This window comes from Mytilus trossulus, unplaced genomic scaffold (genome assembly GCF_036588685.1).
Source record: "Mytilus trossulus isolate FHL-02 unplaced genomic scaffold, PNRI_Mtr1.1.1.hap1 h1tg000880l__unscaffolded, whole genome shotgun sequence".
Taxonomy (NCBI): Eukaryota; Metazoa; Mollusca; class Bivalvia; order Mytilida; family Mytilidae; genus Mytilus; species Mytilus trossulus.
In genome coordinates, this window is record NW_026963529.1 from 1 (window position 1) to 11,292 (window position 11,292).

General features: G+C 37.4%; 1 protein-coding gene and 2 pseudogenes across 1 annotated transcript; all 3 read right to left on the minus strand.

Annotated features, from left to right (window-relative positions):
- Nucleotides 1-6,682: 6,682 nt before the first annotated feature.
- Nucleotides 6,683-7,147, minus strand: LOC134703109 (NADH-ubiquinone oxidoreductase chain 6-like). Its single transcript, XM_063563455.1, has one exon. It carries the CDS (start codon nt 7,145-7,147, stop codon nt 6,683-6,685), a length of 465 nt encoding a protein of 154 aa, XP_063419525.1.
- A 1,595-nt stretch (nt 7,148-8,742) lies between these two features.
- LOC134703111 (ATP synthase subunit a-like) lies at nt 8,743-9,928 on the minus strand (annotated as a pseudogene).
- A 9-nt stretch (nt 9,929-9,937) lies between these two features.
- On the minus strand, nt 9,938-10,914 carry LOC134703110 (cytochrome c oxidase subunit 1-like; annotated as a pseudogene).
- Nucleotides 10,915-11,292: the final 378 nt, after the last annotated feature.

The window sequence follows — 11,292 nt, forward strand, 5'->3', positions numbered from 1 at the left end:
GATCCACACACACTAAATATATAAAAAAGAACCTAAAGCAAACATAACCAAAAAGATCTTTAATAGTATAGAAGGGGTGGAAGGGCACACACATAGTACCTCTTTCAATACCCAAAGGGTTATTACTCCCTTTCTCATGTAAAAAAAACAGGTGTAAAAAAACAACCGCCACTATCACAAACGGTAAGAGAAAGTGTAAAGTATAAAACCGCTTTAGAGTTGCATTACACACGGTCCAACCCCCTCATACATAGCGGAGCATACTCTCTCCTACTACGGGGATCACTCTAAGTATATTAGTAATAACAGTAGCCCCCCAATATGACATTTGCCCCCAAGGCAAAGTGTAACCGAGGAAAGCCTCCGCCATAGTTAACAAAAACAAATGCACCCCAAAATACCACACTGTCTTATCTAAATAAGACCCATAATACAGCCCACGAGCAATGTGCGCATAAATACAGATAAAAAACATAGAGGACCCATTTGCATGAATATTACGCAACATTCATCCTTTTTCCACATTACGCATAATATGTACTACAGAATCGAATGCCATGTCTTCATGAGCAGTATAATGAGTTGACAATAAAAGACCCCTTAGAAGTTGGATAATTAGGCACAAGCCTAGTATAGAGCCAAACCTTCACCAAGCGTTTAAGTTTACAGGACAAGGCAAATCATAGAACCTGTCATTCATAATCTTCACCAACTTATTAGTACTTCGTCACGGACCAACCCTCTTAGGCGTGTTAATATTATTCACAGTATTGTTACCAACCATCTCATAAGAAAGGCCTACACCTTGTTTATGAGTTTACAGCTCACCACCTCTTCCTCGGCCACCTCATGAATTTTTGTTATATATACAGGCACAAACCCCCCGCACACCGCATTTTTTTATGAGTACACATAAGCTTGGACCCCCCTTTTTACACCTCTGAAGACACCCAAAGTGTTAAGTGTCCAACTTTGTTTTTGCTCCATTTTTACTTTATTTTTAATTAGACTTAAAGCGACCAACAACTTACGCTTCAAAAATTTTTTTATTTTTAAGATACACGCCTCGTTTTCGAACCGAAAACCACATGAGCAACCAGAGCTGGGGTAAATGAGGAAATAAACGTCTCAAATCCCCATTATCCTACAGCTTACAATTAGCTATAGAGCCCAAGTAACTTAGAATTTAAGGGTCAAATTCACCACTTTCTCTGCCAATAATTAGGTTGAATCTCATGTGGTCCTGAAGAATGCTTACTCCCCGCAAAGGCTTTGTAGCCTTTCAAGCATACACTAAAACCAAGTTAATTAGGTGTAAGGAGACCCGTATTGACCAGTTTTTAAATAGACCATAACAGCCTAACAATAAACGAATTAACTGTAATTTTGCTTATCTTATGGATTATTTTAATAAATTATAACTATTAATACACCAATAAACTTTAACTATGAGCATTAATAACTACTGACCCCGTCTTTACTAACATCAGGAACACTGTCTTCTTCACTTACAACCACATTTCTCTGCTCGACTGGCTGACAGACATTAGCTGGGACTTCAGGCTCCACAACAGCTATTTGTTCTTCTAAAGGAACATAGCCACCCTCAGCATGGGGGCCCCCTTCCTCCTGATTATCAGGAACAACTTCAGCGACACCATTCACAACAGCATCTCCAACAGCTGAAATAGTTTCAGGTAATGGGAGCACCCTAACAGTGTCACCCCCTCCGCCCTGACATAAGTCCCCTCCTCCAACGTCTATTCTAAACACTCAGTTTTTATATGAAAAAAAACCATCTCACACACCCCTTAACAGTAAGCCTTTTTTTGCAGCAAACCCCTGCCTAAGCCACTCTCATACAGCCTCTCTAGTGCCCAACACATTCAACAATCTATCACTAAGCAACACACTCATTTACATAAAAAGAACCCTTTTTATAAGTTAATCAGCCTATTATACAATATTATTTATGTCATTACAGATCCGTCACAAAGTATTGCTTTAGCTAAAAACTCGCTCGCTTAAAAGAGACCTTAAAGCTATGCATAAGCTTTTGGGTTAACAAACCCAAAAACTTCAATTAAAATAAAGCTTCGCAGGGTCTTGTTGCTCTTCTTTTACACACAGGCCTCTTCGCTTTACCCTTATGCAAGAAGTACTAAAATTTATTTGCCCCACTTTACTTCAAGTAAGCTTTTTATGAGGCAATCGTGTGCATTTCTTTAGAAAGATAAATTCTAAAAAACCTCAGTGAGATGAGCCTAAAACTAATTAACTCCTCTTAAATTGTTTATAAAGAAAAGCTTTAACTTTTTCTTTAGGAATCAAAGTCCTACGTACTATAATACTTCTTTATAACACCTCAGAGCAATAAACTACTTTTGAGCTTAGCTTCATCAAAGCAACTGGGCCATCCCCCCACGTACAACTAAGCTAGGAAGAATTTGTAGCTCTCAGTTATATTAACATTAGCAACTAAACACAACTTAAGAGACAGGCTATCTGGCTTGAGAATAAGAATCTTATACCCTAAGCAAATTACTGGGATTTTCAATTAACAGCTCAACATTCTAGCTTAATTTATTCACCCAGCGTACACTAATTTCATTAAAATTTTTGCCCAGAAGGCAAATATAGTAATTATTGCTATGTAACCATCCTATAACCAGCACATTTAACAGCCTAACGCCACGTTTATTTACATAAAAAGGCCCTATACAATATTGTCTATAGCACTCAGATCTGTGACAGAACATTGCTTTGCTTAAAAACCTTTTATACGAAACTAACTCACTTAAAAGGGACCTCAGGACCAGACATAAACTTCATCACTTGTAGTCTTTGTAAGTTTATAACCCACCTAACCCCCTTTTAGGCGTGTTAATATTACATACTATTGTTAACACTTACTTTTTAAGACGCTCACAACCTTGTTTACAAGCTCACGCTTCTACGTTTCACAATTTTATTTAGCTTCATTTTGTTGCTGCACACCACATTTTTGTCACCTCTATTTAACCTGCTTTCCTATTTCCTCCCCTCCAGATCAGCCCCCCCAGGCATTAGTGTGTCATTTTGATTTTATTTTATTTTTGATTTACTTTTTTGCTTAGACTTTAAGTGACCCATGAATTACGCTTTGGGAACTTTCATATGACTTGATTTCTATTTATTTTTTGATTTTAAGATACAGATAGTCTAGTTTTCAAACCCCAAAAAATCACATGAGCAACCAAAATTAGGGCAAACGAAAAAAATTAACACCTTAGATCCATTTCTCCTGCAGTTTACAATTAACCACAGGAAGCAAATAGCTTTAGAATTTAGGTTTAAGTTTGTTTTTTTCTACCACTAATTAGGTTAAGTCTCACATGACTCTGAAAAATGCTTACTCACTGTAAAGGGTTCAAAACCTTATCTACAACAGGTTGTAAAGCATAATCTAAAACAAGTTTGGACAGGTATGGGCATTCGCAACTAGATTTTCAATAAAATACACAATGTCAAGTAAAATTAAGTTTTACTTTGACTTATAAGTTATCTTAACTAAGGGCTTTTTACATGCATCAGCAACAGGGTTTCCGTGTAAAAGGACAGGAGAACAGGCCTTGCGGTCACTGTACCGGCCGGTAACAGGAAATGCGGTACACTATAAAACCTCATTCTTAAGGGTTTCCACAGTGTTTGGTTTTTTTTTGTCTGTTACTAGCACAAATCCATTACACACCGCCTTTTTAGAACCCTTGTTTTATTCTTTAGGTGGGTGATTGCTGCTTTTTGGCTGCATTAATAGACTGTTTTATTTTTTACCTAATTTGCAACCCGTTTTAACCCTATTTTTTAATAAAATAGCAATACTAATTTTAACAAGAACCAACGACACGCCCTACCGCCACTAATTGGCCTTCAGCTTCATAAAAGGCAACCCTTTTTATAAACTAATCAGTTTATTGCGTAGCATTATTTAAGCAATGACAGAGCCAGGGCAAAGCGTTGCTTTAGCGAAAAAGTCCTTTCGTACAAAATTAGCTCATTTTTAAAAGAGGATAGAAACTGAACTAGCTCACGCCGTTCTGAACTCAGCTCATGTTAGATTTTAAAGGGCGAACAGACCCACCATTAGAAGCTTCTACGCCTCTAGGATATCTAAAGCCAACATCGAGGTCGCAATCTTCCCCTCCAATACCATCTTTCGGGAGAAATTGCGCTGTTATCCCTAGAGTAGCTAGCCACACATATAAAGTTAGGAAATACGAGTTAGATTTATATAATAGTGAAAGACTTATTTTCACTGATCTCCCATCAAAATCGTATAAGAGCCAAAAACTCCAATTAAGATAAAGCTTCATAGGGTCTTGTCGTCCTTCTTTTACATAAAGGCCTCTTCACCTTAAAGTTAGTTTAAATTAAATTTTCAGACACAGCACCTTCTTCGTTAACCCTTTCATACCATCCTTCAATTGAAAGGCAAATTATCGCGCTACCTTAGGACGCTCACGTTAACGCCGCCGTTTACAACAAACATTACTCTAGTTGCACTGGGCAGGGACTACCTTTTACTTACATCAAAAGGAAATGTTTTTGTTAAACAGTCGAGAAGTTTAGTTTGCCGAATTCGTTTAAAAACTTTTATTTAGCCTTTAGTTTTTTAAGGTAAAACAAAATAGTAATACCAAATAAATAATATTTTTACTCGTTTTTATCATAGTCACTGGTCCTACAACCATAGGCTTATTTTAAAGTAAATGAATAACCCAATTAATCTTTTTTCCCCATCTGGTTTTAGTTAAAATACACTAATATCTAATAGCCAGTTTAAAGCCTATAGAAACCCAATTTTTTTTTAACATCAATTTTAGTATTTTTCAGCTTAACCCAAAAAATTTTACCCCTTAAATAGTTAAGGAAAATGCTTACACATCTTTTTAAGCCAACCAGATATCTAAAAGCGCGAATAGTATCTAGCCGCTATTCTTTAGTTTAATTAAATCTCTGCCACGATTTCTTAACTCAAAAAAATAACTCTCTTTTATTCGGGAAAATTAAATTCTTAAACTTGTCTTGAAAAACCCTTATGCAAAAGGTACTAAAATTTATTTATACTATTTTAATTCAAGTGCACTTTTCACAAAACAATTATGCACGTCTCTTTAAAAAAGATAAATTATAAAAAGCCTCAGTAAGAGGAATCTAGAACTGACAATTCTAAGTTATATATTAACTACTTTTAACTTATTTATGAAGAAGAAGATTAACTTTTTCTTTAGGAATCAAAGCCCTACTTACTACAATTTTTCTTTATAACGCTTCGAAGTTCTAAGTGCCAAAAAACTACTTTTGAACTTTGCTTCATCAAAGCAACTGGATCATCCCCCACGTGGCACTAAGCTTAGGCCTAACTAGACTATGGAGAATTTGCAGTTCTCAGTTATATTAACATTAACTACTAAGCACAACTTAAGAGAAATACTATCTGACTTAAGAATGAAAATCTTATGTTTTCCCTAAACTACTTAAGCAAGCCAAAGCAAATTACTGCGATTTTGAATTAACAGCTCAACGTTTTAGCTTAAACTATTTGGCCAGCATACACTAATTTCATTAGAACTTTTGCTTGGAAGGCAAATATAATATTATTTACTATATATGCATATTATAGCCTAGCAGCAACTTCCGTTACTGCTACCTTGTTACGACTTTTCACAGGTTTCCCCGCGAGCGACGGGCGATTAGTACTCATCTGATTGTATTCAGGGTAATTTTATTTTTAACCCTTACTTACAAGTCCTTCTTCAAAGGCAAGTTTTCTTATCTTATTTGTCTACTTAGTTGAGCTACCTTTTAGTAGCTCAATCTTTGAATTATTGCTTAAGTTACATCTGTATCCCAGATTAACCTTGTCATAAGCTGCATGTCAATCTGAATTATTTTTGAAGTTGTGCTACATGGGCATATAGCCAATTCTAGTAGCTGCACCTAACTAAAAGTAACTTACCTTACCGAACTCAGCAAGTAAAATAAGAGTTAGCTTCAGTAATAACCAAAAATTTTACCCGGACACTCACCATATTAGAGTAAACAACCATACACACGCACTAATAAGACAAGGCTCAAATGTAGGTGGGTTATCCTTTAACACCCAGGATCCCCTGTTTTCTATCTCAGACACCGCCTATTTATTTCTCTTTGACAACCAAATGTTTAGTTAAGAGGAACTTTTGTTTTAAACTATGGATAACAGGGTATCTAATCCTGGTTTCACTTCATAGATTCGTTAGAAGCTCACTAAAACTTTAGGAATATAACCACAAAAAACCGTTAACATTACACTGCACCTATAGTTTTTTTATAGTTTTATAACACAACATTGACTCTAACCAATCCGCTTAAATTTATATTCGAACTGAATCTAACCGCGGCTGCTGGCATTCATCAATTGACCCCGAATTTGTCAAAAAGCTGGGTTAAAGTTTCCTTTATTAACCAATTTTCCCCACTGATGTTGAACTTGCACTTAATTTGTTCAAGCCCGCATTTAGAATCATGAGAAGCATTTTGCCCATAAATTTAGGGCCATAATCAAACCCTCCTACAGATTTGACACAAGGTACTAAAGTATCCATCTTCCTCATTTTCAATGAGACGCTTTAATTAAGCTACTGTATCTTCTATTTTAGGTTTATTTTACTCTTCGTAAAGGCACCATGGTTTTTATGCACAAATACGACACCACTAATATTACAAACAGTAACACACCAGCTATTAGGATATATAACCTTAACCCGCTTCTTTCAGCCATGAAACTTAGAAACAAAGACCCGCTAATTTCTCTGTACTCGTAATTCATAAGACCCATAAGGACCGCTCTGGCACAACACCTTCTGACGAGAACCATAAACTCTAGATTAAAACGATACACTTCATTGGGGTAGATCCTTAAAACATACAAGAACAGGACTATTACACCCCTAACGTAAGTTAGGAACAATAAGAACCCTAACAACCTTCTAACCTCCAGTGCAACCTCCACACATGCAATTATAGACCCCCTCAATAGCACTAGCCCTAAAGAAATAGGTTGCTTGGCAATTAAGACAATCGAAAACACAGCCATCAAAATTACACATATGACTATAACTCTCATTATATAAACATAATTAAGCTTACGCCCCCCGCTACCACCAGCCCTCATACTACCAGCTGGTAGGTAAAATAATTTTTCTGAACAATTTCATTCAAACAGCTGAGTTGACCTAGTCCCTTATGGGCACCTTGAGGGCCCAATAGCTCTAGTCAACCTTGATCCAGACTTTGAGCTACCATCCTGGACCCCTTAAAGAAGGCCATTTTTCTGGGGTGGGAGGTTAGCCTCTCTATGAGCCACATTCTCAAAAAGAATCTTAATAGTTTGGCTGACGACCAAGGCTTAGACCCTAATTTTCTAAGCACTCCTCATCACAAAATTAACCCTACAAAGGGAATAAGAAATACTCTGACTCTCTCATATTTCTCAAGAACTACTACAAACCCAAACCTCTCTATTTTCCTCCCTAATACCCCTCCTAAGATAATAGCCCCAATATACAGGCTAAGAAAAGGAGTTTGTATATTTAAGTGCTCATTAATCCGCAAACTTCTGCTATTAACGTAATTAGACCCAAGTATTACTCTAAATACAATCCGTGCCCTATAAAAAGAAGTGAAGATTAAACCTGTTAGCTCTAATAAATAGCACCCATAAGTTATTCTTCTGTCTATCATTCTTAGCTCAATTATTAGGTCTTTAGAGAAAAACCCTCTTATAAACGGGGCCCCTCTCAAGGACACAATTGCAACCGTTATTGCACCCATTCTTACCGGTAATCCTTGCCACAAGCTTCTTAACCCCCGGATATCTTGGATTCTTTGGTTTCTATGAATAACACCCCCTGCGCCTAGAAACAACAAAGCTTTAAATACCGCATGGGTTACTAAATGAAAAAAAGCTACAGACGGAAGAAGGATTGAAATCGAGAATATTATTAACCTTAACTGCCTCAAAGTCGAGAGTGCGATTACCTTTTTTAGGTCAAACGCAAACACAGCCCTTGACCCCGCTAATATTAGAGTAAATAGTCTTAAGACTATAAGTATTTGAGTCACAAAGGGATTAGCTCTGATAATATAAAAAGAGCGAAGAATCAAATAAACCCCAGCTGTCACCAATGTCGAAGAATGCACCAAAGAGGAGACCGGTGTGGGTGCCGCCATGGCAGCAGGTAGCCATGCGCAAAACGGCATTTGTGCGCTTTTAGTTATACCTGCAAGAACTACCACAAACCCTAAATTAACCCATGTCTGCACTGGGTGGTATATATAAATTAACCACCCCCCTTCTCTTAAAAAAATAGAAACTCTAAAAAGTACAAAAACATCCCCAATTCGATTAGTCAAAGCTGTCAACATAGCCGCAGATAACCTCTTATTGTTCTGGTAATAAGCCACTAATAGGAATGAGGTGAGCCCTAGCCCGTCTCAACCAATTAAAAGTATTACTAAATTAGGAACTAAGATTATAAACACTATAGACAGCACAAACAACCATACTAATCCCATAAACCGCTTGTAGTATGGCTCTCCAGCTATATACCACTTGCAGTAGGTTGCTACACTTCCTCTAATTACCAAAACCGTCCCAACAAAGACTATTCTTACGCTATCTAGTAGAACTCTGAAGCTAAATGAGAGACAATTACTCTCTCAAACAGTAACTTCCAATAAATAAGCTTTTCCAAAGGTCCTCCCTCTAAGAATAAATAAGTATCCAATCAGAATCAGTAAAAGTAACCCTAAGTTACTTTTTAATTGTATGATACTATTTTTACGAGCCATCTCTTAGTAACCTTGACATCAAATCGTCTCCGCATAGTCGCATCACCATAACCAGAAGGGCCAAGCAAATTCTGGCTTCGCAAACAGCTAAACATAGAATTAGTAAAATTAACCAAAACTGATTTATTAGAAACACATGGGTTACAAACAATAAGCCTAGTCTTATTATTTCAAGCCCTACAAATAAACACAAAAGGTGTTTGTTTATACGGAAGATTACAAAACAGCCTATACTTATTAAGAAAACTCCTAGGAATTTTATTCAAATCATAGCTTTAAAACACATAGTTTTCTACGACTTACAAGGCCGTCGCTTCAGCAAAGCTTTTAAAACTACCTACCTTCTATGATCCTCCGTATAGAGACACAATAAGACACAAAAAATATAACACTGAATACACGCGATTGCAACTTCAGCGGCTCCAAAAACACCTCCGCCCATTATTAACCCTTTAATACCCCCAACTCCTGTAAGCAGCCTTCTGCTATTTAACCAGCTAACTACTAACTCTCTCCTGCATATAGTTAGAATTACTTTACCAGCTCCCAGATTTAGTGTCAGACGTAAAACTAATGTTAAAGGGCGAAGTATGCCACTAATTAGCTCAACCACTACTATAAAAGGCACAAGGATTAACGGGCAACCTGTTGGAACGAGACTCATCAACCCCTGCTCAAATCTGCATAAAAGACTAGATAAAACTAAACAAGTTCAAATAGACAAAGCAAAGGAGAACCCGAACACAAACTGCCCTCTTACAGGGAAAAAGAATGGAAAGTTTCCAGACAGATTTAGTATCAGAATTATCATGAACAGACCCCTTATTACTAGAGGAAACCCAGATAGCTTTAGTCCCTTTCCGTTCAATCGAATCATCGAATAAGTAAAGGATAGCACCAAACTCCGAAAAGAGCTCGTACTTCTACCCTTAGTGTACACGTCTCTAAATAGCACGGTTATTGGCACTATAGAAGACAGCAACCATAACGGCATAGACAACCAAATTAAGTTATAGCTGTGAGCATCAAATCTAGAAAAAACATCTATTAACATGACTTTAAATTATTGATTACGCGATTTCTTATAAATATAAGTGATACACGTGTTATAAGGGTTAGTTCACACAAATGGCAATTGGCTATAAACATGCTTCCTTCCTGGATAAAGGTCTCGGGTACCTGCTCAGTCTATTTCACCACATAAACCCCCACTAAATACAACCCCTCGCTGGCTTACTAGAGCCTCTCATAGAAGGAACTTAAAATATATTAGAGACCCAAAAGACACAGCGGACCCATAAGAAGACACCCAATGTCAGTGAGCATAAATATCAGCGTAGTCTATATACCGTCGAGGCATTCCTCTTAGGCCTAAGAAATGCTGAGGAAAGAAGGTAGTATTTACCCCAAAAAATATTGCTATAAAATGGGCTTTCCTCCATTTCTTATTAAAGCATACTCCAACAAAATTTGGCAACCAATGGTTAAGACCACAGAACACCCCAAACACCGCCCCTATTCTTAGCACATAATGGAAATGAGCCACCACATAATATGTGTCGTGTAGAGACACATCCATAGAAGCCCTAGACAGTAAGACCCCTGTTAGCCCTCCCACGGTGAATAAAAACAGAAACCCGAGTACTTCAGTAGGCGGCAGGCTTTATTTTGAATTTTCTTCCTGCTATAGTTGCCAGTCATCTGAATACTTTCACCCCTGTTGGAACAGCGATTACTATAGTTGCGGTAGAAAAATAGCCTCGAGTATCAACATTAAGACCTACGGTAAACATGTGGTGAGCCCACACCATACACCCTAACCCTCCAATTCCGATTATTGCGTATACTATCCCAATTAGACCAAAAACCGCTTCTTTTCCAGAGCAATGCATAATTACTTTTGATATCACACCAAAGGCAGGTAGAATAAGAATATACACTTCCGGATGCCCAAAAAATCAAAACAAATGTTGGAACAAAACGGGGTCCCCCCCTCCTGCGGGATCGAAAAAAGTTGTGTTAAAGTTTCGGTCAAACAAGATTATTGTGATGCCCCCTCCTAGAACCGGAATTGAAATAATTAAAAGAACTGCAGTAACTCTAATCCTTAAAACATAAAGCTCCGCTCGTTCTCCTTTCATTTCTAACACTGGCATATTTTTATTGGTCCTAGCAAAGTTAATAGCCCCCACTAGAGAGCTGAGCCCAGCTAGATGTAGTGACACAATAAGAACATCCATCCTAGGGCCCCTATGATAGGGGTACACAGATAAAGGGGGGTAAATAGTTCATCCAGCACCAACTCCTTTATCCGTTCTAAAGGACAGTATTAGTAAATATAGTGCATTAGGAGATAGTCAATAACTTAAGTTGTTTATTCGCGGGTAAATTATATCTTTACCTCCTACTAGCAGAGGA

What these genes read in the sequence shown, in the direction of transcription:
- LOC134703109 (XM_063563455.1), bottom strand. Translation starts at nt 7,147, where the DNA reads ATGAGAGTTATAGTCATATGTGTAATTTTGATGGCTGTGTTTTCGATT.